General features: G+C 52.6%; 3 protein-coding genes and 2 long non-coding RNA genes across 7 annotated transcripts; 3 read left to right on the top strand and 2 right to left on the bottom strand.

The window, feature by feature from the left end:
- Positions 1-121: 121 nt before the first annotated feature.
- Positions 122-8,336, top strand: CD4H9orf78 (chromosome D4 C9orf78 homolog). Of its 2 annotated transcripts, XM_086684254.1 has the most exons (9): positions 122-281; positions 624-683; positions 1,827-1,878; positions 2,547-2,617; positions 3,413-3,490; positions 4,310-4,507; positions 5,515-5,651; positions 5,762-5,860; positions 7,975-8,336. In XM_086684254.1, the coding sequence occupies exons 1-9, from the start codon at positions 199-201 to the stop codon at positions 8,064-8,066; spliced, it is 870 nt and encodes a 289-aa protein (XP_086540380.1). In that variant the 5' UTR covers positions 122-198; the 3' UTR covers positions 8,067-8,336. The 2 variants fall into 2 exon arrangements, with proteins under 2 accessions (XP_086540380.1, XP_086540381.1); XM_086684255.1 differs by lacking the exons at positions 122-281; positions 624-683 and having other exon boundaries at positions 1,841-1,927.
- Positions 4,773-11,002, bottom strand: LOC147575096 (uncharacterized). Its single transcript, XR_015243132.1, has 2 exons — positions 10,865-11,002; positions 4,773-6,401 (listed from the first exon to the last, which is right to left on the bottom strand). It is a non-coding gene; the product is annotated as an uncharacterized LOC147575096 (long non-coding RNA).
- On the top strand, positions 10,269-18,641 carry TOR1A (torsin family 1 member A). The gene is made up of 5 exons (XM_025927194.2): positions 10,269-10,511; positions 10,997-11,262; positions 13,730-13,905; positions 14,003-14,130; positions 18,056-18,641. Exons 1-5 carry the CDS (start codon positions 10,334-10,336, stop codon positions 18,304-18,306), a joined length of 999 nt encoding a protein of 332 aa, XP_025782979.1. The 5' UTR covers positions 10,269-10,333; the 3' UTR covers positions 18,307-18,641.
- A 480-nt stretch (positions 18,642-19,121) lies between these two features.
- Positions 19,122-22,016, top strand: LOC147575095 (uncharacterized). The gene is made up of 2 exons (XR_015243135.1): positions 19,122-19,479; positions 19,949-22,016. It is a non-coding gene; the product is annotated as an uncharacterized LOC147575095 (long non-coding RNA).
- On the bottom strand, positions 21,261-26,930 carry TOR1B (torsin family 1 member B). 2 transcript variants are annotated; one of them, XR_015243133.1, is made up of 6 exons: positions 26,669-26,930; positions 25,791-26,056; positions 24,211-24,386; positions 23,517-23,644; positions 22,797-23,204; positions 21,261-21,485 (listed from the first exon to the last, which is right to left on the bottom strand). XR_015243133.1 is itself a non-coding variant. In XM_025913570.2 (5 exons), exons 1-5 carry the CDS (start codon positions 26,865-26,867, stop codon positions 22,963-22,965), a joined length of 1,011 nt encoding a protein of 336 aa, XP_025769355.2. In that variant the 5' UTR covers positions 26,868-26,930; the 3' UTR covers positions 21,261-22,962. The 2 variants fall into 2 exon arrangements, 1 of the variants encoding a protein (XP_025769355.2); XM_025913570.2 differs by having other exon boundaries at positions 21,261-23,204.
- Between the last annotated feature and the right edge of the window lie 290 nt (positions 26,931-27,220).

The raw sequence follows: 27,220 nt of genomic DNA, 5'->3' as shown, positions 1-27,220 counted from the left end.
TGCCCAATCGGAAGAGGAGAACGCCACGGATGGGGGCGGGGCCAGGCGGGCAGTGCGGGCCGGGGGCGGGGCCAGAAGGGTTTGGGGCGGGGCAGGGCGGTGCCGGCGCTCCGCGCTCTGACCTCACTGCTGCGCGCCGGAAGCAACCCGGGCCACGGCACAGGGGCGCGGCGGCTGGACCGCGGGGCCGGCAAGACCATGCCGGTCACCGGGAAGAGTTTCCGCCGGCGCCGGGCCGATTCGGAGTCGGAGGAAGATGAGCAGGACTCAGAGGAGGTTCGGTGCGTTTGGGGTGGGGCTTCCAAGGGGCCGGAAGAGACAGCGGTTTGTGATACTCATCACCGGCCAGGCTCCTCGTTGACTGTGAGCCGAGGTTGTTGTCCCTTTCTGCAGAACAAAAAACTGAGGCTCCTAGGGCTGAGGCCGCCGCCGCAAGGCCGCACAGTAGCGAGAGATTCCCCCAGGATGCGCGGTGGGTCTGATTGCAATGGGTCTAAGCGCAGGGTTGCCTTCTGGATCATTGTGCCTGTGGCTCAGCAGTTGGACAGGGATGCCGGTCGAAGGTGCCTTTTGAGTCTGAGTTCCGCGGAGGGTGTCTCAGACTGTGCGTTGCCTCTTTGCAGATTAAAACTGGAGGAGACCCGCGAGGTGCAGAACTTGAGGAAGAGGCCCAATGGGGTGAGGTGGGTATCGCAGGGGCTCCGCGGGAAGAGAAGGCGGGGATGACAGACACATGTCCCCGCCTGAGTCGCCACCACAACTATCTCTTCAGACATAGCCCCTTCTCTTGACACACTGTACGCCTAACATTGCCCTGAAAGGAGTCCAGTGTTCTTCGCAGACGTTTACCCAGGAGATGGCCCGAGCCGTGTGGTCTTGAGGTTTGCTCCAGAGGTGCAAAAACAGGCTATCAGTTCGTGTTTTTATTGCACCTGATTGCAAAATGCACACGAATTGTTAAGTTTGGAAAAAACTTTTGAAGTATAATCGAAAAAGTAAGCAGCACCCGTAATTCTCCCATCTACAGGTAACCAGCGTTAACATGTAATGTTCTGTCCAGTGTCTCTCTTTTTTGGAGATTGCAAGTACTCTTATTCCGTGCTGTTTTCAGCTCATCACGTTTTGGGCATTGACATTATGGATTATTTTCCCCAAAAACCTTTTTAGTGGCTGCATGGTATTCCACTGCGTGTATATGCCATAATTTAACTAATCCTGGGGCGCCTGGGTGGCTCGGTCGGTTAAGCAACTTCGGCTCAGGTCATGATCTCTCGGTCCGTGAGTTCGAGCCCTGCGTCGGGCTCTGTGCTGACAGCTCAGAGCCTGGAGCCTATTTCAGATTCTGTGTCTCCCTCTCTTTGACCCTCCCCTGTTCATGCTCTCTCACTGTCTCAAAAATAAATAAAACGTTAAAAAAAAATTAAAAAAAATTTAACTAATCCCTTACTTAGGGGTTGTAGGTCATTTGTAAATCTTCATCACCAAATACGGGTGCAATAGTATTTTTCTACATTTGTCTTTAGCTTCCTTTTCCCGGAAGTCAAAATCTTAGAAATGAGACTTCCAAGCCCAGGTAATGCCAAATGGCTTTGTAGGGACGCCTACCACTTCACCCTACCCCCTGACCCAGCATCTAGAGTGCTTTATTTTTAAACTGTTTTATCCTTGTAGGCTTTGCCAGGTGGCTTTGGTGCCCACTCCTCAGATCTTGCCTTTGCTCTAATGTTGCAACCTACAGACTTTCTAAGTGTTCTGCCTCGTGTCTGAATTGTGCCATTTCTCGCTGTCTCTGTCTCTGTCTCACTCTTCCTTTTCTTTCTGCTCAGTGCTGTGGCCCTGCTGGTAGGAGAGAAGGTACAAGAAGAGACCACCCTCGTGGTGAGTTGTGGGGTCCTCCTTGGGAATGGAAAGCTGTGGCTGCTCTCCAGTAGGTGACTGTGTTTTCTTTTTTTTTTTTTTTTTTTTTTTAATTTTTTTTTTCAACGTGTTTATTTATTTTTGGGACAGAGAGAGACAGAGCATGAACGGGGGAGGGGCAGAGAGAGAGGGAGACACAGAATCGGAAACAGGCTCCAGGCTCCGAGCCATCAGCCCAGAGCCTGACGCGGGGCTCGAACTCACGGACCGCGAGATCGTGACCTGGCTGAAGTCGGACACTTAACCGACTGCGCCACCCAGGCGCCCCTGTGTTTTCTTTTTTAAAGAAAGGTGGGGGGGGTGCCCGGGTGGCTCAGTTGGTTAAGTGTCCAGCGTCGGCTCAGGTCATGATCTCACGGTTCATGGGTTCAAGCCCCACGTCAGGCTCTGTGCTGACAGCTCAGGGCCTGGAGCCTGCTTCAGATTCTGAGTCTCCCTCTCTCTCTAATCCTCCCCCACTCACACTCTGTCTACGTCTCTCTCAAAAATAAGTAAACATAAAGTTTTTTTTTTTAAATAAACATTAAAAAAATTTTTTTTAATTAAAAGAAATTACCAAAAAAAAAAAAAAAAAAAGACCACTGCCAATTATACAGATGCTTCCTCACAGCTGTGTTTGCTTTCTGCAGGATGACCCCTTTCAGATGAAGACAGGCGGTATGGTGGACATGAAAAAACTGAAGGAAAGGGGCAAAGACAAGTAAGTGGGGGACTCATTGAGATACAAAGTAACCTATAGCCCCTGCCTGGGTCTGTGTGCCTCCAGAGAGCTGGGGCCCACAACAGCAGCTCTCATGGGGCATTCTGAAGTATCCTTCATGCTTTGTAGTTTAAAAATAAATGAAAGCAATGGGGTGCCTGGGTGGCTCAGTAGGTGAAGCCTCTAACTTGCAGTTCGTGAGTTCGAGCCCCGCATCGGGCTCTGTACTGATGGCTCAGAGCCTGGAGCCTGGTTCAAGTTCTGTTTCTCTCTCCCTCTGCCCCTCCCTTGCTCACGCTTTGTCTCTCTGTCTCTCTCTCACTCTCAAAGATAAACAAGCATTAAAAAAAATATATTAATAAAAATGAAAGCCAGAACTCTTTAAAAGAGTCCTTTAACTCTTTCGCTTAGAGTGCTGTGGGTACTCTCCTTCGGAAAAGGTGCATTGTGTAGTGTGTTTCAGACCCAAGTGGAAATGTTGTTTTTGTTTTTTAAGAAACACATGCTCTGTCTCTCTCTCAAAAATAAATGGTAAACGTTAAAAAAAAAAAAAAAACACATAAGAACACAATTATAAAATAATACATTCAACTAGTGTAAAAGTATCTAGTCATTCCCGAGAGGAATCTCCAACATTTTGCTTGCTTATATTTCTTCTGTTTACATATCACGTGTGTTTTTTTCCACAACCACAAGCAGGATGGGCTTGGGTGTGTGGGTTTTACTTGTATAATATCAGACTTGGCCTCACCGACATGTGACTCAAAGGTTCCACTTCTTTGCCCCTCCCTCCAGGATCAGCGAGGAGGAAGATCTCCACCTGGGGACATCGTTCTCTGCGGAAACCAACCGAAGGGACGAGGATGCCGACATGTGGGTATCAGCCTGGCTGTGAGCGATGAGGCGCTGGATCCAGCCAGCTACAGTCCCGAGATATCTAGTCACAGATGACATTTCTAGAATCATCCAAAGGCCAAGGCAGAGTTGGCCCCTGTCACTCCACCTCCCAGGCTCGTGAACTTTGAGGAAAAAAAAATCCTAAACATGCTTTGAAATGATGGTTCTTGGGATTTTAAATTTTTTTTTTTTTTCAACGTTTATTTATTTTTGGGACAGAGAGAGACAGAGCATGAACGGGGGAGGGGCAGAGAGAGAGGGAGACACAGAATCGGAAACAGGCTCCAGGCTCTGAGCCATCAGCCCAGAGCCCGACGCGGGGCTCGAACTCACGGACCGCGAGATCGTGACCTGGCTGAAGTCGGACGCTTAACCGACTGCGCCACCCAGGCGCCCCGGTTCTTGGGATTTTAGATGCCCCGACTAGTAATAGTTTTCCCCTAAATTTGTAGGAATAAAACACTGCACTTGCCCACCTTTTCACTGACGAGACTGTTAACCAAATGACCACCGTCGACCGTTGCATTCTGTTTTCAGCGAACCTTAACATCTATTAACAGCAATAGATTGGGAGGACACAATCTCACCACAGAGGTTGGTGCTTTAAAGTCAAAAAAAAGTTCTGCGTGGTGAAAAAAACTCGAGTTAATTTTCACGTTTCTCATTTTTTCACGGACTGATGAACACTCCTGGGCCATCACTGCTCTGTGGGCCAGTGCTGGGGACCACTCATTTTAAAGAGAGGTTTTGTGAGCTTCCCGCCTCTCCCTGAGGCCTGTGGGTTTCTCATTTCAGGATGAAGTACATTGAGACAGAGCTCAAGAAGAGGAAAGGGATCGTGGAACACGAGGAACAGAAAGTCAAGCCAAAGAATGCAGAGGACTGTCTGTACGAACTTCCGGAAAACATCCGTGTCTCCTCAGCCAAGAAGACCGAAGAGATGCTTTCCAACCAGATGCTAAGCGGCATCCCCGAGGTGGACCTAGGCATCGAGTACGTTTCAGACCCCGATCTAGCCTCTCTCCTGCCCGGGGCCCACGGAAGAGCGCTCTGCTTTCCGGCTAAGGGGACTGTTTCTTACCCGTCTCCTTGGAAACCCACAAATAACTCTATTTTCTCGGGTAGGCGGAGATGCTTGTGCCCAGAGCGTCCGAAGGATAGGTCAGCGTTGCTAGGGAGATGCTAGAGAAGGTCTCCCGAAAGCAAAAGCGTGGTGTTTTGTTTGTTGAGATATAATTAAGAAACACATAACATCATGCTGGTTTCAGGTATACAACGTAAGGATTATTTGTGTGCAAGCGTTTATTTTTACATGGTCTTTGTTCACAGCTCTTCGGCTGTTCTGCTCAGGCCCTTGTAGTCCTCTGTTCTCTTCTAGCAGGAGCCATGTTAAAGGCTTACCCATCCCATGAGCCTCCTTTTCATTTTTGCAAAACACCTGCTCTAAAACAGGATTGTCATGGAAGAAATATGACAGTCAGAATCCTCTTTGGGCGTAAGAGAAAGTTGGGAGGCTTCTGGATCCTCGCCTCTTTTCTGGAACTAGCTTCGAGCCTTAGGTAGTTTTCTTTCCTTCTCTGGGGCTCAGTTTCCCCTTGATCAGAAGAGGACAGTAAGGGGCGCCTGGGTGGCTCAGTCGGTTAAGCATCCCAACTCTTGATTTTAGCTCAGGTCCTAATCCCAGGGTCGTAGGATCGAGCCCCATGTCGGACTCTGCTGACAGTGTGGAGCCCGCTTGGGAGTGTCTGTCTCTCCCCCGCTCCCCCACTCGCATGCACTCTCTCTCCCTCAAAATAAGCATTAAAAAGAAAAAAAAGACAATAGATAGATAATGCATCTTCGACAGCCGTGAGAACACACGAGCTGGGAAACTGCGGAGCCCTGTGCTCCAGAGGGTGATTTCTTCATGCACCGGTGCGTTTCCAGCCTGACTGGCAGTTCTGTCTGAGAACCAAAGGCGGGAGGACTGAATACGTGGCGTGGCTCCCTTCTCCCCACAGCGCAAAAATAAAAAATATCATTTCCACGGAGGATGCCAAGGCCCGTCTGCTGGCAGAGCAGCAGAACAAGAAGAAAGACAGCGAGACGTCTTTCGTGCCCACCAACATGGCCGTGAATTACGTGCAGCACAACCGATGTAAGCTGCTCTGGGCAAGCAGCCCTGTCCCGTTGGCTTGCCCCCCCCCCCCCCCGCCCCCCAAGTTCCCGTATTTTGTCTGACGTGTCCCCTGGTCTCTTTCGATCCAGTTTATCACGAGGAGCTCAACGCCCCCATTCGGAGAAACAAAGAAGAGCCCAAAGCACGACCCTTGAGAGTGGGTGACACGGAGAAGCCAGAGCCTGAGCGTAAGTACAGCGGAGGCCCCAGGGCTGCCCGGAGCAGTCATCAAGCCCCTGGAGGCGGGGTGGACTCTGCAGGGGTGGGGCTTGGGCTCTGGGGCCAGGGCATCTGGGTTCCACTCCACATTCCTTTCCCTTCCCCTTGCCAAGCCTCGGTTTGCTCATTTGTAAATGGGGATAGTAACAAAACCTACTGTTAGGGGTTGCTCTGACGATTCACTGGGCTGTTAAATATCAAATGTAATAGAAACTCAAAAACTTAGCATATTTCAATAAGCAAAACTAAACTCAAAGTTACTCATAATTTCGCCAAAGGTGAGCGCCGTTAACATTTTTATGTGTCGCCTTCCAGACTTTAAAAAAATATTGACGTAGGGGGGCCTGGGTGGTTCCGTCGGTTAGGCATCCGACTTCAGCCTAGGTCATGATCTCGCTGTTTGTGAGTTGCAGCCCCACGTCGGGCTCTGTGCTGACAGCTCAGGGCCTGGAGCCCGCTGTGGATTCTGTGCCTCTTTCTCTGTCTGCCCCTTCCCCACTCACACTCTCTCTGAAAAATACAAATAAACGTAAAAACTACATTGATGCATACAGAACCATATGCCGCACACATACTTCATAGGGTCTCCTCGTTTTTCACCCAGTAGTGGGCCCCTGCACGGCTCTCTGGGACAGTAAATATGTATTTTCCCTTTCAGTGGCCATCTCGTGTTCCGTGGCATGGAGCTACTCCGGTTCCCTCTAGTTGGACGCTTACGTGGTTTCTTATTTTCCCCCATTTAATCACTGTCGGGCTGACCCTTTTTGCCTACATCATGTCCTTCGGCTACATGCCAAGAAGTCGCCAACGCGCCTCTAGAAGTGGGGTGTGGATTTGTCCCTCCCCCTCCACTAGCAGCATCCAGCTGCGCCCCTTTCCCTCCAAGGGTCTTCTTTTTCGTACCAATGGGGTGAGCCTAAGGAAATGCTAAATTTGCTGAGGCTTCTGAAAATCCAGGCTGTTTGCTTTTTCTTCCTTCCTTCCTCTTTTTTTTTTCTTTTTTAATATTTTTATTTATTTTTGAGACAGAGACAGAGCGCGAGCGGGGGAGGGGCAGAGAGAGAGGGGGACACAGACTCCGAAGCAGGCTCCAGGCTTTGAGCCGTCAGCACAGAGCCCGACGTGGGGCTCGAACTCACAGACGGTGAGATCATGACCTGAGCCAAAGTCAGGCGCTTCACCGACTAAGCCACCCAGGAACCCCCCTCTTTTTTTTTAAAGATTTTAAGTAATCTCTACACTCATCATGGGGCTTGAATTCACAACCAGATCAAGAATCACTCACTCCACTGATGGAGCCAACCAGGCGCCCCGCTTTTTCTTCCTTCTTACTTGAGAAATTATTTTCTATACCGTCTTGGGTGCATAGTCATTAATTCCCAAAGACTTTTGTGTTATTCCCACATAGTAAGCAAGGACTTTGGAGTCACCAGACTTGGGTTCAACTCTCAACCTACCTTCACTTTCCGAGTGACCTTGAGGAAGACCATCTAAGCTCTCTGAACGGTGATGGCAATATGTCCCCGTTTGAATTGCCATGAGGGTTAAAAAAAAGGCATATCTAGGGGCGCCTGGGTGGCTCAGCTGGTTAAGCGTCTGACTTTGGCTCAGGTCATGATCTCGCGGTTCGTGGGTTCGAGCCCCGCGTCGGGCTCTGTACTGACAGCTCAGAGCCTGGAGCCTGCTTCAGATTCTGTGTGTCCCTGTCTCTCTGCCCCTCCCCTGCTCACACTCTGTCTCTCTCTGTCTCAAAAATAAATAAACATTAAAAAAATAAATAAGCCGTATCTAAAAGTATTTAGCACCAGGCCTTGTACCTAATCAAACTCTCCCTGAAATAGAACACCTGTTGTCACCTGGTCCCATGCTGATGTCAGCATACCCCCCACCGTACCGTCATCTGTGTTTATTTCACTCACTCAGTAACCAGTCTTTACTGAGGCCCTACTATGTTCCTATTCACCAGGGTAGGCCCTGTGGCTTCTGTGGGGAATGAGGCAGGCGTGGTCCTAGCCTAAGCAGAGCTAAAAACCTGTCGGTTGATTCCAGCACAGCCAACAGCTTCTGCTCTTTTCCTTCTCAGGGTCCCCTCCTAACCGCAAGCGTCCTGCTAACGAGAAGGCTACCGATGACTATCACTATGAGAAGTTCAAGAAGATGAACAGACGCTACTAAGGGTAGCAAAAGGGAGAAGTGCAGGATGGACATAAACAGCACTGTCCCCTCCCTAACCCCTTGACAGACGGCTTCCCAGACAGAGGTGGACACAAGTTTATTTGCTACCAGACAGTTCCCCAAACTGATCTCCACTGGTCCTGCCACTTAGCTGCTTGATTTTCTGGGCACTGCGTTTGTGACCTTTGAAACAAGACAATGTGGAGTTTTCCTGTTTGGGGGCAAACTTCATTCTTGTGTGAGCATTATAAAATCTTGTTCGTAAATCTATTGACTTTCTCTGAATATTTGCCCTGGGTCGGGAAGAAACAGCGGTGTTCGAAGCAAGAGAACACCCTTTCGCTTGTGCTATTATTATAATATATACGCAATCGTGTCTTGTGCTTTCAAGTTCCTGGAGGTCAGGAACGCGCCCTTCACCGTGTGTAGTGGGTCCAACTCACAGCAGAAAAGTCTAGGATGGGATCAAAGGGACACTGGTATTTTCTGACTTTTACAAAGTTACCGGTTTCTTTTCATTAAGAAAGAAAAAAAATTTCTATCACTTTCAGCACTTAAGTATTATTATTATTTTTTTTTTTTAACATTTTTTTTTCAACGTTTTTTATTTTATTTTTGGGACAGAGAGAGACAGAGCACGAACGGGGGAGGGGCAGAGAGAGAGGGAGACACAGAATCGGAAACAGGCTCCAGGCTCCGAGCCATCAGCCCAGAGCCCGACGCGGGGCTCGAACTCACGGACCGCGAGATCGTGACCTGGCTGAAGTCGGACGCTTAACCGACTGCGCCACCCAGGCGCCCCAGCACTTAAGTATTAAATATGAAATGAATCCAACCATACTATTCGTACTGGGTCTCCTTATACCAACCCTAGGTAATGTGTCGAGAGCCTGCGGGTTGGGCAGCGCAAATGCAAAACTCAAGTTACTAAGAGAGACTGTCTCATTTAGTTTAAAGATGTAGGGGCGCCTGGGGGGGCTCAGTCGGTTCGGCACCCGACTCTTGGTTTCGGCTCGGGTTGTGATCCCAAGGTAATGGGATCGAGCCCTGTGTCGGGCTCGGCACTGAACGTGGAGCCTGCTTGGGACTGACTCTCTCTGACTCTCTCTCTCTCTCTCTCTCTCTCTCTCTCTCTCAAAAAAAAACAAAAGTAGGCTTCAACCTGCCAGCTCTGGGGTACAGTGCCTCCATGCTGTCATTTTCCTGAGGCACTGACACATGTTGAGATGAGAAAAGGGCAGGTGGGTTGACTTCTGGGCTGACTCATTGTAGGTGTTGCAGCTAGAGGAGTTTGCCTTTGGAGTCCAAGCTCAGCCCTGCTTATATCCTTCAGGCCCCGAGCCTGTTATATCCTTCGACAATCTCTTTCTCTCGGAGCCTGTTTTCTCATCTGTAAAAGGGAGATCGTTTTTCATTTCTATTTTTTTCCCTCCACTAAAATGAATGGTAGTGAAGGCAGGAATCACCTATGCCTTGTTTTTGTTTTTGTTTTCCCTTGAATTCCCAGGGTCTAGTCCATAACCCAACACATTGGCAATCCGCAACCCTATGAATGAATGAGTGAATGAGTGGAAGAATCCTTAGTCATCATGTTGATAGTATGTATCCTTCATATGATGCCATAAAAGTATCACTCTACCCATGTAACGTTTCCTCCTCAACGCTCATAACCACCGTCTAATCAAAAGAAAAACATCAAATTCCAATAGTGGGCCATCCTCTGAAAGATTTGACCAAGTACTCCCCCAAACTGTCAAGGTCGTCAAAACCAAGGAGAGCTTGAGAAACAGTCTTAGCCGAGAGGAGCCTAAGGAGACATGAAAACTAAATATAACGTGGTATCTTGGGACAGGATCCTAGATCAGATACAGGGCATTAGGTAAAAACTAAGGAAACGCTTTAGTTGTATCAATACAGGTTCGCTAATCTTAACAAATGTTAACACATTAATATGTTAATACGGGAAGTTATGTGGGAGGATATATAGGACCTCCCTGTACTATCTTCTCAATTTTTCTGTAGATCTAAAATTATTCCCCACCGCCCCCCCAATTTTTTTTTTTTCATGGACTCCAGCGGCCTCCATCTCTCACCTCCCGGAAGCAAGAAAGCGCCCCGCCCCTCACAAAGATGGTAGCCACAGCGGCGCGACGAGACCCGCCCCGCACAAAGATGGCGGCCGCGCCCCGGAGGAACCGGAAGCGCGGTCTGGCAGCGGCGCGGGTCCGGGGCAGGCGCGAGAACGCGCGGGCGGCGCGGGTCCGGGTATGAAGCTGGGCCGGGCCGCGCTGGGCCTGCTGCTGCTGGCGCCTCTGGCGGTGCGGGCGGTGGAGCCCATCAGCCTGGGACTGGCCCTGGCCGGCGTCCTCACCGGCTACATTTACCCGCGCCTCTATTGCCTCTTCGCGGAGTGCTGCGGCCAGAAGCGGAGCCTCAGCAGGGAGGGTAGGACGGGGGGCGGGGCCGGGACCCGAAGCCGGAGCGGCCCGGGCGGGGTGGCGCCGGGCTCCCGGCCACGACCACGACCACGACCACGACGGACCGGGGTTGGTCGGAGAGCCGAGCAGGCGAGCTGCGGCCCGCGCCGCTTCCTCCGCCGAGAGTTTCGCTCCTTCCTGGAGGGGTGGTGGGAGCTCGGGCTGCCGATCAGCAGCCCTTTCCGGCCGGGCGTCGCCCGGGGAGGGGCAGAGCTGGGGTGAGGGGCGCAGGGAACGGGCAGGGCTAACAGGGGGAGGGCCTCGAGCCCTCCCGCCCTCCCCCCCTCCCCGGCCACCCCCGGGGGCCCGGTGCTGACGTACCTCCGCGTTTCACAAGGTGCTCCGAGAGCTGAGCTGGCCTTGCTGGCTTTCACGGGCGCCTGTAACCCTGGGCTAGATTTCGCCAGACACACGGACACCCCGTCCCTGACCGTCACGCTTTGTTTTTCCCAGCGCTGCAGAAGGATCTGGACAGCAAGCTCTTTGGACAGCATCTTGCAAAGAAAGTCATCCTAAATGCGGTGTCTGGCTTCATAAGCAACCCGAAGCCGAAGAAACCTCTCACGCTCTCTCTCCACGGGTGGACGGGCACCGGCAAAAATTTCGTCAGCAAGATCATCGCGGAGAATATTTACGAGGGTGGTCTGAACAGTGACTATGTCCACCTGTTTGTGGCCACACTGCACTTCCCACACGCCTCCAACATCACCCTGTATAAGGCAAGAGCGGAATTTTGGAATCCTTCCCGGATGATGCTGGGTTTCCGGGGTTTCTTGGCTGTGGGGTGGAACGCGGGAATTGCGTGTTGGAATGAATGAGCCGGGAAGACGGCTGCCTGCGCCTGTTCCCCTCTGAAAGGTGTGGACGTTCGGGGGAGTTTGAGGTGGAGCAGTTAATACCGTCAGAGCTTTGTGACGGTTGCTGGTGAAAACAGGCTCAGCATGCTACTTATTTTAGTAAGGGGAGTCGGGTGATTTTAGAGATGGACGTGATCAAATCCAAGCTAAAGATCATCGCGTCTAACTCAGGTCGTAAAAGAGGAAATGTTTCCAGAAAGGCCTAAGGCGGTTTAGCTAAAGTGTCGCAAACTGCTTTTACGGTTTAACTCGCTGGTAAACAGCCTGGACTTTGGCAACAGACACGCCTAGATGTGAGTCCTAACTCTCCCACCTGCCAGCTGTGTAGTCTCGGGACTGTCCCCTGAGCTGAGACCCAGGTTCTTCTCTGTAAGGCGTGGTTGTGAGAAATCCCTGAGCTCTGTCGAGTTTGTAACATGCCGCCTGCCACACGAGCCTTTCAGATACATGTCCACTCTTGTCTTTTTTTTTTTTTTAATGTTTATTTATTTTTGAGACAGAGAGAGACAGCATGAACGGGGGAGGGGCAGAGAGAGAGGGAGACACAGAATCTGAAACAGGCTCCAGGCTCTGAGCGGTCAGCACAGAGCCCGATCCGGGGCTCGAACTCACGGACCGCGAGATCATGACCTGAGCCGAAGTCCGCCGCTTAACCGACTGAGCCACCCAGGCGCCCCAACTCTTGCCTTTTTAACGCGTGTCACAAACCTGCAAGGTGAGCGAGGCAGATATTTAGCCCTCGCGCCTGTGAACGAACACGTTTTCCCTTCTGCTTGGCTGAACGTCAGGGTCTCCAGCGCTCCAGGGGATCCTGGCACGTGAGCCTTGCAGTGCTAAAACTAGGAACATTCCAGACAGATTGTGCGATGGATGGGTGCTCATAGCTAGCAGGCAGGTTCCACCACTTAATAGCTGTGTGACTTGGGGCAGGTTACTTGACTTCTCTGTGCCTTAATGCCCTCAGCTGTAAAATGGAGATTGCAGTAGTAGCTGCTTTGATGGGTTTGGGGAGATGGCAATGAAACGTTATGTGAATAGTGCTTAGAGCAGTGTCTGCCCCTTAGCGAGTGCTCAGTATGTGTCCTGTGTCGTTGCCTATAAATTGGAGTAGCAGAGTGGAAAAACCTTGGCTGTTGGAGCCTAAAAGCCCTGAGTACCTCCTGGTTAAAACAGTCACTTGCCTCACGCAAGTCACTTCACCTCTGCTCTGGTTCCTCCTCTGTAAATAGAGGCTGGTCCATACCTATGAGAGCAGAATTACCGCGTAGGTTAGGTAAGGATGCACGGAACACAGTAGCCAAGCAAAATCCAAAATCCGAAGCAGTCAAGACGTATGTTGTAACTTGCAGAGTCCTCCTCAGAAAACAACTAATTCCTCCTCCTATTCACCTGGGGCTCTGTGTAGGAAAGCACTACATAGAATCATAGCTCAGATTTCTGATTCATAGGGTTTTTTGTTTTTTGTTTTTCCTTTATTGCTTAGGATTGAAAGAAGTATCTGTGCTCTTACGGAATGTTTCTGTTTAGGCAGATTTATTTGCGAAACCTCCTAGGCATTGTTCCAGAAACTCAAGAGTGTTACCTCCCCGTGCTCATCCCAGAGCGTATGCTCTGGAGTTCTGCTGCGTCGCTTAAAGGAGCCCGTGTTCCTTACCGTCCCCACTGGGGAAAGGAAGCACCTAGTCTTAGGACTGATGGTCAGAACAGGTCACTTGGTCTCTGCCTTCTTCTTCTTCTTTTTTTTAATGTTTGTTTATTTTTGAGAGAAGCGGGGCGTGAGCGGGAGAGGGGCAGAGAGAGAGGGAGACACAGAATCCGAAGCAGGCTCCAGGCTCTGAGCGGTCAGCACAGAGCCCGACACGGGGCTCGAACTCACGACCTGGTCCAAACTCGAGAGTCAGGCGCCTAGCCAACTGAGCCACCCAGGCGCCCCTAACACCGCCATTTTAATGACAGAGACCAGCAACTCAATGACACAGCATCGTCATGATCTCTCACAGCACAGGAATTCTAACCAACCTGGGGCTTTGGAACCAGGCAGGGCACAGTTCAGATCCCAGCTCTCCCACATCCTAATTTTATAATCTTGGGCGAGATGACGAAGCTGTATGCCTCAGTTTCCCGATCTGTGAAACGGGTATGATCGTGCCCACTGCACGGAGGTGTGGGGAGGAAGCAAAGAGCTTGTGTGTGTAAAGTTCTGAGCACAGTGCCGAGCACACAGTAAACGCTCTGTAAGTGCGGCCGTCGTAGCACTAAGGCTCATGCCGGTTGTTTTCCGTTGCACCTGCTGAGAACTTCGCCTTGGCTTCTCCCCTCTGTAATTCAGGATCAGTTACAGTTGTGGATTCGTGGCAACGTGAGCACCTGTGCAAGGTCCATCTTCATATTCGATGAAATGGATAAGATGCACGCTGGCCTCATAGATGCCATCAAGCCTTTCCTCGACTATTATGACCACGTGGATGGGGTCTCCTACCAGAAAGCCATCTTCATATTTCTCAGGTAAGGCCAGGGCTGGGACACGATTGAAGCACTCCGGCCCCGAGTCCGTGGGCTCCGGGATAGAACCCAGTCCTCACTCACGGGAATTCTGTTGCAGCAATGCGGGGGCAGAAAGGATCACAGACGTGGCTTTAGATTTCTGGAGAAGCGGAAAGCAGAGGGAAGAGATCAAGCTCAAAGACATGGAACCGGCCTTGTCTGTGTCAGCCTTCAACAACAAGAACAGTAAGTACGGCCAGGCCAGCCGGTACTGACCCCTCCCGTGCGTGACCCTGCGTCCCGAAGTCTTAGATTGTCAGCCTCACCGTCGCCTGGGAGCTGGCTCGAAATGCAAATTCTCAGTCCCTTCCCCAGACCTTCCGAGTCAGGATTTCTGAGCGGAGGCCGTGTTAACCTCCAGGGGACTCTCATACACTCTCCCGTTTGCCAAGTGCTCTTTTAAAGAAAGAGGGACATTCTTGATCTTCGAGGTCTTAAAGATTGGTTCCCGGTTTTCTTTAGTTTAATCCTTTTCCTTTGTAGAAGAAAAGCAGGTGGTTGAGCAGGGAAGGCCGCTGTGGGCGCCTCCAAAAGAGAGGACTGGTCCGGTCCCTCTTTCTGTGTGTTGCTCCAGAACTCTGAGGTTCTGTGCACGAGCATAACGGCCGAATAGCGGGTGGGCCCGCGTTCTACTCCACCTGCCCATTTCCTTTATCTTCACGGTGACCTCGTGGGGTAGAAACTGTCATCCTCCTCATTTTATAGATGAGGAAACAGGCTCAAAAGAGAGCCGCTTGCCCAAGGCGCACAGCCTGCTCAGTGGCTCTGATTGCAGAGCCTCATCTTTTCGCTACCAAGTTCACGGCTTCTCCAGTGACCTCACACACCTTTGACCTTGAACCCTCAGAGGTGGGAAGTCCCCATGATGCAGAATGACTCACCGGGTAACCTGTGAGCCATGCCGGTAGACTATTACCATTTGAGCCTGCTCTGTTCAGGTTCCTTCTTGAGCTTAGAGAGCAGAAGTTCTTTGAAACAAGAAATCGATACTGCTGCAGAGATACTTGGGACAGTATGGGGTGTTCATGGCCATTTGTGTAGCTGGAATATTACTGATGGAAGACAGGATATTTTGTAACATATTAACTGGTTCTCTGGTGAGCCAAACATTATGAGCACACGCAGCAGATGCCTTAGCCTAAGTGCTTCAGCAAGATGAGGCCAGTCGCCTAGAACCCACATTGCGGGAGGTCACAAAGGGTCCCCGAGTATAAGCTTCAGGATGAGGCGGACCTAGCTCAGCCATTTACTGACTGTGGCCTCAGGGAGATGGCTGAACTCATTCATTCATTCATTCATTCATTCAGCAAATACTGAGCTCCTACGAGGTGGCAGGCACTGGTCCCAGAACTGGGGACGCAACAGCGAACAAAAGCAAATCCTCATCCTCATGGAGTTTTATATCCTAGTGATAATACACCAGGAAATGTGTCAGATGATGGGATATCTGTTACCTGTATAGAGGCAGAGATGTAGCTTCCTTTCCATCGCCAATAGGTAAAAAGTTAAGTCCATAAAGAGGGCTTGGGGGTGCTGGAATGAGGATGGGTGGTGGTTTTAATAGGGTGGTCAAGGACGGCTCACTGAGGGTGACATGTGAGCTGACCCGAGGACTGCGAGAGTGAGCCATGTGGGCACTACAGGGAACAGCATTCCATCAGAGGGAACAGCACCCACCAGGGCACTGAGGTGGGGGTGTGCCCAGGGTCACTGTGGCAGTCCAGGGTGAATAAGGGAGAAAAGGGGGTCGGATAAGAGGCAAGTCTTGGCACTGGGGGTGCTGGTCACGAAAGGCCGGGGGTGGGGGGGGCAACGGGCAGGCCTTGGGTTTGACTCCCAGTGGAGGAGGGAGCTGCTGGAGTGTTTTGAGCGGTGACATGACCAGACTTAGTTTATCAGGACCACGCTGGCCACTGGGTGCAGCATAGACTAAAGGCAGTGGGGGCAGGGACCCCAGGCGGGAGCTGTGGCCTGGACCCGCGTGCTAGCAGTGAGCCGGGTGGGGTGACATGCTGTGATTAGGATGTGTGTTGAACGTCGAAACCCTCAGAAGGTGGAATAAGATTTCCCAAAGGATTGGTGTGGGAATGAGAGAGCCCCAAGTCAAGGGTCCGGCTTGAGCAATGAGACGGGTGGTCGTGCCCCTTAGGGGGACAGGCCGGGGAGTCGCAGGTTTGTGGGGCCGGGAGGGAGATGGGCGTGGACAGTTAGCAGGGGCGCCCCTGCGGAGATGCGGAGCCGATGGCTGGCCGGTCCAGTGGGGTTCCAGCGGGGCGCTCAGGCTGAGGGGACCCACTGGGGAGTGGTCCGTAGGTGGTTTGGAAAGAGACTGAGGTCATTGTTCCACCAGAACGCTCTGGCTGTGGTCAGGTTCTAGTCCGGGCTCCGCCCAGACGTCACCTCCTCAGCCCGGCCTCGTCAGCCCACAGTGGCAGAGTAGCCTGTCCTCCGTGCTCACTCGCCCCATCTCGGTGCTCACAGCACCACCCCCCCGGCACTATCTGAAATCGTCCGGTTGCTGGCTTGTGGGGCCGTGAACCGCTGAGGGCACTGGCCCTGTCTGCTGGCTCTGGGCTCTCCCGGGGACCCGGAGCTTGCCTGGCCGCAGAGAGGGCTTTCAGGAAATGAGCTGTCCCACCCTGCTCGGCCATTGGTTTTGTTCTTTCCCACGGCCAGACTCCACCCCATCCAGGCACCGAGGTCTTTCCTGAGCACCAGTCGTGTGCAAAGCACTGCTGGGAAAGGAAAGCATACAGTCCGGTGTGGCTCTGGGCGTTACGATGAGAAACACGTATTTGGCCTTCGTCTCTGCTTCTGGCCCAGATCTCCTGAAAACACTTGGAATTTCCTGAGTAATAAAGGTGTCTTGATATTCATAACAAACCCCGGTCAACCACATCTGAGTTTGCGTTAATGAGGGGACTTTTGGGAAGCATCTAAAGGGCACGGGGCTGGCTTCCAGGGGAACCAACCATGTGACTGGAGGGTTGGAACTTTCAGTCCCACCCCCTGATGCCGGGGAACCAGAGGGGGCAGGGGCTGGAGGTGGAATCGGTTGCCAGCAGCCGGTGAATTAATCAGTTGTGCCCATGTAGTGAAGCCTCCATAAAAACCTGGCAGGTTGGGGTTCGGAGAGCTTCCAGGGTGAACACATGGAGATCTGGGAGGGGCCTGGAAGCTTCCAGTCCCTTCTGCATTCCCCGTCTCTTCCATCTGGCTGTTCGTGAGTTAGGTTCCCGTATTGAGCTGAAATTGTAGCTCCCCAGCCCGTGTTGGAGAATTGCTTGGGGGTGTGGGAAAAAAGCCCACACGTTGGAATTGGCGTCACAGACCAGGATTGAGGCACCAGAGTTCAGCGGCAAAGTGGAAGGGAAACGGGTCACTTGGAGGAGTGCGGGGTGTGACCCCGCGGGTGCCGCATGGTCAGGAGGGGGTGCGTGGGTGCTGGGCCCTCCCGGGAGTCCAGGAGGGGACGTGCGTGGGTCACAGGGCGGGTGCAGGCCCCGCACTCGCCCTGGGTGAAAACACACAGCAAAGTCTGTGCCCTGCGGCCGCAACAGGGCACCGTCTTCACACTGTATCGCTCTGAGGGTTCCAGTTCTCGGTCCCCAGATGCGCCGTGTGGTCTGGACGTGCGGGCAGTGGTGGTAGGTTTCTGTCCTGTGGTCGATCCAGCCGCTGCAAGTCCAGTGAGTCCCAAGTTCCCCAAGTAGGGGAGTGGCTGGTCCTCTCCTGGGACTCCTCTCCCCTTGTGCTCTCTCTGAAACCCTGCCAGCCTGGGAACCACGTCCCTCCGCGCTCCGCTCTGCCTCTCAGCGTGTTGCCGGCACCCTGGGCTGGCGGGCCTCTCTCCCGCTTCAGATCTGTCAGCCCATCGGAGAGGCCTCCCCTGAACCCGAGGCTAAGGTGCCACGTCACCCCTGCTTTGCTTTCGTGGAGGCATCACCGCTCGGTCTCGCCCGTGGGCACACCCCTGGGTTACATCTGCCCCCCCGTGGACCACAGGCTCCACCTCCGGGTCCGGCACCCCTTGGACGCCCGGCGGATGTGTGTCGGATGGCTGGGTGGGCAGGTGGACGATGGATGAACAGCACCTTTTTCTTTTTCCCAGGTGGCTTCTGGCATAGCAGCTTAATTGACCGAAATCTCATTGATTATTTTGTTCCCTTCCTCCCCCTGGAATACAAACACCTAAAAATGTGCATCAGAGTTGAAATGCAGTCCCGAGGCTTTGAAATCGATGAGGACATTGTAACCAAAGTGGCCGAGGAGATGACATTTTTCCCCAAAGAGGAGAGAGTTTTCTCCGACAAAGGCTGCAAAACTGTGTTCACCAAGTTAGATTACTACTACGACGACTGACTGCTTCGAGTTGGAGAAGGAACTCGGCACTTGGCTCCGTGCCCTGGAGGAGGACAGAGTAGATGCTTCCTGCTGGACCGAACGGGAACCTTCCTGAGCAGTTTTCATCCACCGGGGCCTCCGGGCGTCACCCCCTACAGATCACGGACCTCGGAACAGCCCCAGAGCCTTCCGAGGCGGTGGCAGCGGCCAGCTCCCCATCCACTCGTATGAGGGCTCATGATTTTTAAAAAAATCATGTTTTAATTTCAAGTGTTTCTGTTTCAAGGAAGGATGTCTAAGTTTTACTGAAAATGTGGTAACTTTATTTAAAATGTTTTTAACCTTATGAGAAACTTTTCAGACTCTATGTTATTGGCTTTACGTGTTTTTCGAAGTTCCCGTCACCATATCCTAGACATCGATGTCTTTACTGAAAAGAAGCCCAAGGCTGGGTCCTTGGCACATGGTCCCCAGGATGGCAGAACCGGGGACCAAGGCTGGAGCCGTGATCAGATCTGTCACAGGATGACCATCGCAAGGGGCAACGATGTGTTTGGATACAGGGAAAGTGTGTAAGAGGACACACGTGGGGGGGCGCCTGGGTGCCTCAATTAAGCGGCCGACTCTTGATTTTAGCTCAGGTCGTGATCTCGCAGTTCGTGAGTTTGAGCCCCGCGTCAGGCTCCTCACGGACAGTGCAGAGCCTGCTTGGGATTCTCTCTCCCCGTCTCTGCCTGTCCCCTGCCCATGCTCTCTCTCAAAAATAAATTTAAAAAAATTTATTTTTTTAAATAAAAATAATTTTTTTTTTTTTTTTTTAAATTGGGCCACTGAGGCCCCTCACAGATAAGCCTTAAGGACCCTTTCCAAGGGTTTTGATCTCGGTAACATTGTGAACATTCGCGAGGGACAGTTTCCTTGCAATAAAAATATTTCCAGCTTGTCAGTTGCCATTCAGCTTTACAAAGGAAGACCCCTCCCGGCTTTCCATTCCTCAATGAGCCATATGTTGTCTGGCAAGTTTTGCCATATTTTTAAACACCATCCTCGTTACAGGTTTTGGTTGTTCAATGAGAATTCCCAAAACCTCTTAGGAAAGCGTAGCTGCCCCCTCCCCCACCCACCCCGATCCTGAGAACAGTATTTTTACTTGTAACTACAAAGAGCTACCATTTTACAATAAAATGGTGTGTAATTTGCGAGTGCATCTTTAATTTTTTTTTTTTTTCAACGTTTTTATTTATTTTTGGGACAGAGAGAGACAGAGCATGAACGGGGTAGGGGCAGAGAGAGAGGGAGACACAGAATCGGAAACAGGCTCCGGGCTCTGAGCCATCAGCCCAGAGCCCGACGCAGGGCTCAAACTCACGGACCGCAAGATCGTGACCTGGCTGAAGTCGGACGCTTAACCGACTGCGCCACCCAGGCGCCCCTCTTTCTTTTTAAAAAAATTTGTTTTCAATGCGTATTTATTTATTTTGAGAGAGAGAGAGAGAGAGAGAGGCAGAGTAGAGGAGAGGCAGAGAGAGGGAGACACGGAATCCGAAGCAGGCTCCAGGTTCCGAGCTCTCAGCACAGAGCCCAACGCGGGGCTCGAACTCGCGGACCGCGAGATCGTGACCTGGCTGAAGTCGGACGCTTAACTGACTGCGCCACCCAGGCGCCCCGCGAGTGCATCTTTAAAGGAGACAAAAGCCCGCTCGCTCGCTCGCTCTAGGTCACTGGTGCTTCAGCCACGAACTGAGACCTAAGAGGCGCAGTGCGGGCTGGAGTGAAGGCTCACGCGGGGAATCTGGATCCGTGCGGCTCTGGCTCTTTGCTCAGCTGCACCGGGGACCGCACTGTTGTGGGGTTCACGGAGCTCCCGACACCCAGCCGTGGGGTTCAAGTCTCGAGACACAACCCCAGCTGAGGCACCAGGCGGGCGCACAGGGCACAGGAGGCTAGACGGACCTTGGTGTTTGCAACGCGCCTGTGTGCCTGCTGGTGGGCGGAGCTCCTGTGGGGTGTGGCGCCCAAGCAGTGCTCACCAGCCCGTTTTTCTCAGGCCCAGAGGACTGGAGGGCCCCCTGCTGCCCCGGGACTCCTCTGCCTCCAGGTACCTGACCTGCACAGAGGCCCTTTAAGGGCATCCAGGCCTCCTAGGGACGGCTGCACGTGTTGGAAGGTTCTTGATGTGGATCAGAAGCTGGCCTGTTGTCCTGTCCCCAGGAGTCCCAGATGGGGCTCATCATTCTAAGCCGGCAGCCCCAGCACCTGGGAGTCCCTGGCTCGGGGAACACAGGAGTCCCCCGACTTAATTTGGCAAGTTCATTCTTTGTAGATGAGGCAGGACAGGCTGGAGCGGGAACCACTCTTGGCTGGAAACCAGATCCGGGAAATCCAGTCTCGGGACTTGACCACCTTCAACTGAGAGATGACGGGACTGGGTGGGATGTTGACGAAGAGGGTTTGAACTTTCTAGAAAGTAGCTGACTTGTCCTCAGTCCTGGAAAGAGGATTGGTGTTAACGATTCACTGACAGGAGGCCAGGTGCAGTGCGATCAAGCAGACCCTGGTTAGCTTAACTGGGGTTTCGCTGTTTACCAGTTCTGGTTTACTGATCTGAGCCCGGCCTGGTTCCAGTTCAGAGTGTCACCACGGAGTCACGTCCCGCCCCCCCCCCCCCGCCCCCACCTCAATTTCCTTCCTATGTTAATTTCAGGAGAAAATATTTGCTAGGAATAAGTCCAGCCGTTCTTGGCAATTTTACCCATGGAAATAGGGCGTATAACCCATCACCGAACCCCACGTAAGTGTCTCTGTTTGGAGATACCAGCCTTTAAGGTAAATTCTGTCTGATGCAAAGACTACCCTCCAGTATGTCCAGGGTGTGGTGAGACACCTGAGTCGCCCGACAGCCTTTCTCCCAAGCTCCAACTTCTCAGGGTTCCCAAAGAAACTAGGGGAAAAAAAAGTCTGCAAATAACACGTCACATGATAAAATTTAGTCTTTATTTTCTCTTCAGTAGGTCAATTCAAGTCCTCATCTGCATCCTACACAGGGTGAGGGAGGCTGGGCTATGGTCAACCGTGGCCTCCCTCTTCAGGTGACAAATCAGTAACCGCAGTCCAAAGGTGGCCCACACGTGTCCAGGGAGTTGCGTCACTGTCAATAGGGAAGATCTCCGTCTGTGCCTGGCCAGACGCTTGTGGGGCTAGGAAAGAGATGTCACTGGGCTCCAGTTCGAGAACACGTACTCAAAATGTTAAGCCTTAACTTGGCATTTTTAAAAGGCTAAACGTGACCCTCCAGAAGGCCCTCCGGGGTCATGAAGACATTCGTTCTAAATTGTACACATAAATTCGCTGCACGTCGTTCTTATCACGTGTCTGCAGGTGCACTGCAGTTATGACACGCACGATTCACACTGGCTGGAATCCGCCTTATTTCCCGGCGGCCAGGCAGCCCAGCCTGGTGCTGCCATGTAGGGTGTCATCAGATGACACCCAGGACCAGCCGCTTTACACTGACCTTGTTTGATCTGCATCCGTGACCATGTCTGACCACGCACCTCGTAACAAAAACGCAACTGTTTTTGCTAAGAGTTTCTGATAAAGGAATAGACAATTATTCCATCTCGTGTCCTTTCCCATGCTTTAAAATGAGCTATGTCCTATACGTTTTTCTATCATCTAAGATTCGCGAGTAAAAACATTATAAAAAATACACATATCTTTGAAAACCCTAGCGTTTCTGGTGTGCGATACCTAAGGCTTCTTTGGCAACGCAGAGCCTGCAAGCTGACCACTCAGTGGCCCGTGTCGTCCACGGAGCCTGAGCACGTCCCACGGATTCCAAATGGTTCTCTGGAGCAAAGTGACAGATTGGCCCACGCGTACATTGTAACAGACAAACGTTTCACCACGGGAACCAAGGCCTCAAATTCACAACTCACGGCCTCGTTCTGATCTCACCCTAGTGATGACATATGGTTGGGGACAAATCTAGTTCAGGAGAAGGGGGTACAGGGAAGGTGGGGTCGATACCAAATGACGGCAAAGGAATTCCAGGAGCCTGAGAGGCCACCTGTCCCGGTCTGCTGGAGAGGCCTCGGACGGAGACCCCGCACCGCAGGCAGGCCGGTCACCTGGCTGAGAAGGCTCGGTGTGCAGGCCCACATCGCCACCGGACCCCGTGCCCGAGGGTGCCACCGACTTTAACTGAAAATACTTCAAGCCAGTGGACACTCTCTGTGCAAAGGAACAGAGCAGGCTCTTAGCAGGTGCAAACCAAAAGCTCCCCGAATTGCGCAGGGGCCCTGGGACTCCTTGAGTTAGAGCAGCAGCTTCTAGAGCACCTGGAACAGGTGCTGGGGGCGGGGGGGAAGGGGAGGTCTCACGCACACAGCTGTTTGCAAGGCACTTCCGTCAAGGTCAGTAAGTGAGGGGAGGGATTTTAAAAGTTCATCTTCCACCGCAGTTGACAGCTGGATTGCCGTCTGGTCCAAACTGACAGGCGCACTCACCAGATCGGCGTCTTTTCAAAACTCAGCTCTTAGAAACTTCTAGATCCCGAAAGTCCACAGGTGCAAATGTGCAAACCCCGAAGGAGTCTTCAAAGTGCTTCCGGAAGGGCAAGGCCCTCACTTGCTGAGCTCCCGGGGGGGCCTCTTCCCCCGCCTGGATGAGAGGTCAGTGAAAATCCAACCGTGACTGCACAGTCTTACAGCCCTTGTCTGAGTAGATTTTCTCGCCTTTGGGGAAAAACGTCATTTCCTCTGCCACCCTGGTGACAATGTCCTCATCTATGGCGGACCCGCGGGCCCTCATCTCGGCTCGGACACACATCTTCACGTGTTTGTACTCCAGGGGGAGGAAGGGGATAAAGTAGTCGATGAGGTTTCTGTCTATCAGCCCGCTGCGCCACAGGCCACCTGCAAAGCAAGACACAGCTGGGTCCCCCCGTCTCCGTCACTGTCACCTGGCCCAGCTCACTGCTCCTACGGGGCCCATGTGGTTATCCCGACCCGCGGTACGTCCTTCTTGTCTTTACCCGTCGAGATTCTCTTCTCATCAAGGTGGGACAAGCCTGACAGAGGCACCTGTTGGCCACCCCCTGCTAACTGGCTTCTATTACAGGAGGCCCCAAGGAAAAGTCCCTACTTCACGGATTCGGTGGCTTCGTGGAAGGCTTGAAGAAAGAGGAGGCTGTGCTGGCAGGGTCACGGGGAGCCTGGGGGACTCACTGTGTTTATTGTTGAAGACTCCGACGGACAGCACGGGTTCCAGGTCCTTCAGCTGGATGTCCTCCCTCTTTCTTCCTGCCCGCCAGAAGTCAAGGGCGGTCTTAGTTATGAGGTCCCCACCGGCATTGCTGCACGTGCCAAAGCAGAGTAAAATCACACGTTAAGATTCTGGGTCTAAATCAAGCAACATGTATGCTCTGAGGCTTAAACTTTTTTTTTTTTTTTTAAGTTTTTTACTTGAGACAGAGAGAGACGGAGAACAAGCGAGGGAGGGGCAGAGAGAGCGAGGGAGACCCAGAATCCGAAGCGGGCTCCAGGCTACGAGCTGTCAGCACAGAGCCCGATGCGGGGCTCAAACTCACAGACTGCGAGATCATGACCTGAGCTGAACTCGGATGCTCAACCGACTGAGCCACCCAGGTGCCCCCCCCCCCCCGCCCCCATGCTGACTTTTTACCCTCAGAGACACGTGCAGGTAATGAAATTGCCTGTTATCAGCAATAATTTCATTCATTTTTCTCCCACCCGCAACTGCCATGCTGAGTAGCAACCCCAAAGTAACAGAAGTCACCAATTCACTTTTGCCAGGCACCTCTGTCCCTCGGCAACAGAATCCTGATGGTTGCCGGGGCCTCCTTCTAGCACTAGGAGAAAGAACGGCTTGCGTGCCCCCGAGAAATCCCCTCCCGCTCACCTGAGAAACATGAAAATGGCCTTCCGGTAAGACACGCCATCAACCTGCTCGTAGTAGTCTAGAAACGGCTTGATCGCGTCGATGACCCCGGGGTGCAATTTGTCCATCTCGTCAAATATGAACACGGAGCTGGCACACGCACTCACGTTACCCCGGATCCATCCCTGTAACTGGTCCTGGACCAGCCATAAAAGAAACAGAAGCTCAGAGGATGTGCCTGGAGAGGCACACGTGCGACCCTGTTCCTCAGGCTCCGAACGATGAAAAATCAGAGCTCTCTGGGATTCGACAAAGAGCTCTTGGAAACTGCCTCCCAACCGCCACTCACTGGGGAACAGCTTTTCCACAACTTTGTCTATGAAAAGTCGAAACTGGCAGATAGGTGCTAGGGTGCCAAGCTGTTTTTTTTTTTTTCCTAACTCAAATGACGTGCCGGAGAGGACTTTTTAAAGGTACAAGAGGGGCCAAAGGCATGAAGAGTCATCAGTTCGCTGTTAACCCATTATTTCCACTCACTGTGAACTGAAACCTCAAGTTAATTTCACCAGACATACTGGGGAACAAGAAACTGGACTGAGGTTGGCACAGTGCCCCAAACCAATGCCTCGTACTGACGTGGCGAACGAAGGCAGTGGCGCTCCCCAGAAAGCACATGTTCCTGAAACAAAGATACCCAAGCAATAAACCCTCAACCCCCAGACACGAAAGGCTCCAGAGGCACCCTCACCCCATCACTGGATTCCTAGAGATACAACTCTTTATCCAAGGATTTGGAAAACGAAAATCCCTTCTTATTCTTTCTTTTTGGCAAGCTTCCCTGTCTCACGAACACCCACTTTCAATTCCTTGTCCCGATCAGTTTCTGTTTCTTATGTAGGCCCCCACCTAACAGTAAGACGATTAACCTTTACAAGGACAACATTCATTTAAATGAGAACCCTACCAGACAACTTATAAATTAAATGTAGAAAGAGTTATCTCAAAAGAAAAAGTATCTCTTAGGATTCAGTTCTTCGAAGCTTTCGTGTGAAGAAAGAAACACCAAGGATTTGGATGGGAGGCACAAAGGGAACAGAAGCTGGGGCAGGGAACCCTCCAGTCTACAGCGCTAAACACAGAGTGCTCAATGCATATGCTGCATCACAGGGGAGACTTAAATGAAGCCGTGTCCAAACACATCGTCTGAGACCTGCTCCGCTCCACCAAGGGCTGGGACGGGAATGCCGAACATGCTGGGTCACTGCAGAACGTGGCTAGTGGGAGTCTGGAGAGCTGGGTTCAAGGGTCTGATTTGCCACAAGGCCAGAAAGACTGTAAGGAGCAGGTCCCCTGGCCTCTCTTGGCTCCACCTTTTAATGTAAATAAACGTCACCTGTCCCACTGTATTATTTTGGAACCAAATGAGGAAAAAAAAGTGGCAGGAGAGCTCGGCCAACAGCAAAGGGTTACCGTGGGCGAGTGTGCCTTAACTCAGCGGGACCCCGGGCTACTCCAAAGCCAAGAGAGGCAGCAGAGGCCAGAGTTAGTGAAGGTCGCCCCGACCAGAGTGGCCGGGGGACAGGATAACAGGATTCTCTTGCCTGGTACAGTTTTATGTGCTGCTCGTGAGGGAAGTGCAGAGTCGAGACAAACAGGTGGACAAAGTTACTCTTCAGGCCTTTTGAGTGAAGGTTTTCAGCCACAATTTGGCTGACAAAATTCTTGCCCGTGCCAGCCCAGCCGTGTAAGGACAGAGTCAGCGGTTTCTTGGGGTTTTTATTGTTCTTGAAGCCAGTCAGCGCCTTGAGAATCACCTCTGTGGCCAGATGCTGCCCAAACAGCTTCTCCTCTAATTCCAGCTTGAGGGCTGCAGGAGCCAGCCGGAGAACAGAGAGAAAAATATACATTAAACAGGCACCAGAAAAGCAGCGCTTTCCCCAGCTGGCCAAAGCGAGAGGCACCTATTAGCAAGGGGTCCGGCAGGGTGTCTGCCAAACCCCAGGTCTGGCCCGGAGCACAGCCTCGGGTTGCAGAGCCACACGATGCCACTTCCAAGGAAATGCACTAGATGGATGTCCTGCTTAACACTCCAGTGTCTGATAAGGAAGCTGAACGTGTTCGTTCATCCAAGGATTAGCCCTCTCTGGACTGCGCTGCGTGCTATTCCCCAGCTACCCCTGCTGAAGTGTAAGAAAACCCGGGGCCAAACGTGGGCTTTCTGGGCAGCCGCTGCACACGCTGCACATCTGAGAACTACTTAATGGGGCAAAGCGCTGAGCACGCTGCTTCCAGCTTCTTTCTGTACTCCCAGGGAATCCGAGGCACTTAAGAAGGAACTTAGGCAGAGCCCCCACGGTCTGCAGACTGTCTCAGCAGGCACGGCTTGCAGGGCGGGAGTCCGGACCGAGGCCCCGTCCGTCCTCCCTCCCGCCCCAGCTCAGGGTGAGCGCCGCGCCCCTCGCGGGCGCACCCGCCCTACCGGACGCGTTGAGCCGCTGCTCCTCGCGGCAGCACTCGGCGAAGCGGCAGTACAGGTCCGTGTAGGACAGGTAGCCGGTGAGGGCGGACGCGGCCCCGAGGGCGATGCCCACGCTGATGGGCTCGATCGCCGCCACCACGTGAGCCGCCAGCAGCGGCCCCAGCGCCGCTGCACGGCCGAGCCCCGCCGCCCGTGGCATCGCCCAGCTCACAGTCCGCCAACCTCTGCACCGCGCTCCCAGGCCGCGAAGCCGCGGCCGGACTTCCGGCTGCGTCACTTCCGCCCCGCAGGCCCGCCTCTCCCTCGGGACGGCCATATTGGCGGGGGAGTGGGGAAATCTGTGTCGCCATCTTTGTGCGTGGCGCGAGAGGTGTCCCGGGACTGGCCTCTCGCGAACCCCTCGCCTGCTTCTTCTCGTTTCCAGCCCCCACCCTTGGCTTTGTCATCCCTTCCCCTGGAGCTGTAATGAGCGTCTCCCATGTCGACCCACCACCTGCCTTCCTGAAACAGCTGCTCTGCGCCCTGGAGGTCCAGGCCCGGGCCGGGAGGCAC

This window comes from Puma concolor, chromosome D4, assembly GCF_028749965.1.
Source record: "Puma concolor isolate L17-30 chromosome D4, mPumCon1.1.hap2, whole genome shotgun sequence".
Taxonomy (NCBI): Eukaryota; Metazoa; Chordata; class Mammalia; order Carnivora; family Felidae; genus Puma; species Puma concolor.
The sequence above is the reverse complement of the archived record's forward strand: the minus strand, read 5'-3'. Positions and strand labels throughout refer to the sequence as shown.

Coding starts and splice junctions, on each gene's coding strand:
- TOR1B (XM_025913570.2), bottom strand. CDS start 26,867: ATGCCACGGGCGGCGGGGCTCGGCCGTGCAGCGGCGCTGGGGCCGCTG. Junction 26,057..26,668: donor GCAGCGGCTCAACGCGTCCG/GTAGGGCGGGTG, acceptor TGGCTCCTGCAG/CCCTCAAGCTGGAATTAGAG. Junction 24,387..25,790: donor AGCACATAAAACTGTACCAG/GCAAGAGAATCC, acceptor TGGCTGGTCCAG/GACCAGTTACAGGGATGGAT.
- TOR1A (XM_025927194.2), top strand. CDS start 10,334: ATGAAGCTGGGCCGGGCCGCGCTGGGCCTGCTGCTGCTGGCGCCTCTG. Junction 11,263..13,729: donor CCAACATCACCCTGTATAAG/GCAAGAGCGGAA, acceptor TCTGTAATTCAG/GATCAGTTACAGTTGTGGAT. Junction 14,131..18,055: donor AGCCTTCAACAACAAGAACA/GTAAGTACGGCC, acceptor TCTTTTTCCCAG/GTGGCTTCTGGCATAGCAGC.
- CD4H9orf78 (XM_086684254.1), top strand. CDS start 199: ATGCCGGTCACCGGGAAGAGTTTCCGCCGGCGCCGGGCCGATTCGGAG. Junction 282..623: donor CAGGACTCAGAGGAGGTTCG/GTGCGTTTGGGG, acceptor GCCTCTTTGCAG/ATTAAAACTGGAGGAGACCC. Junction 5,861..7,974: donor GGAGAAGCCAGAGCCTGAGC/GTAAGTACAGCG, acceptor TTTCCTTCTCAG/GGTCCCCTCCTAACCGCAAG.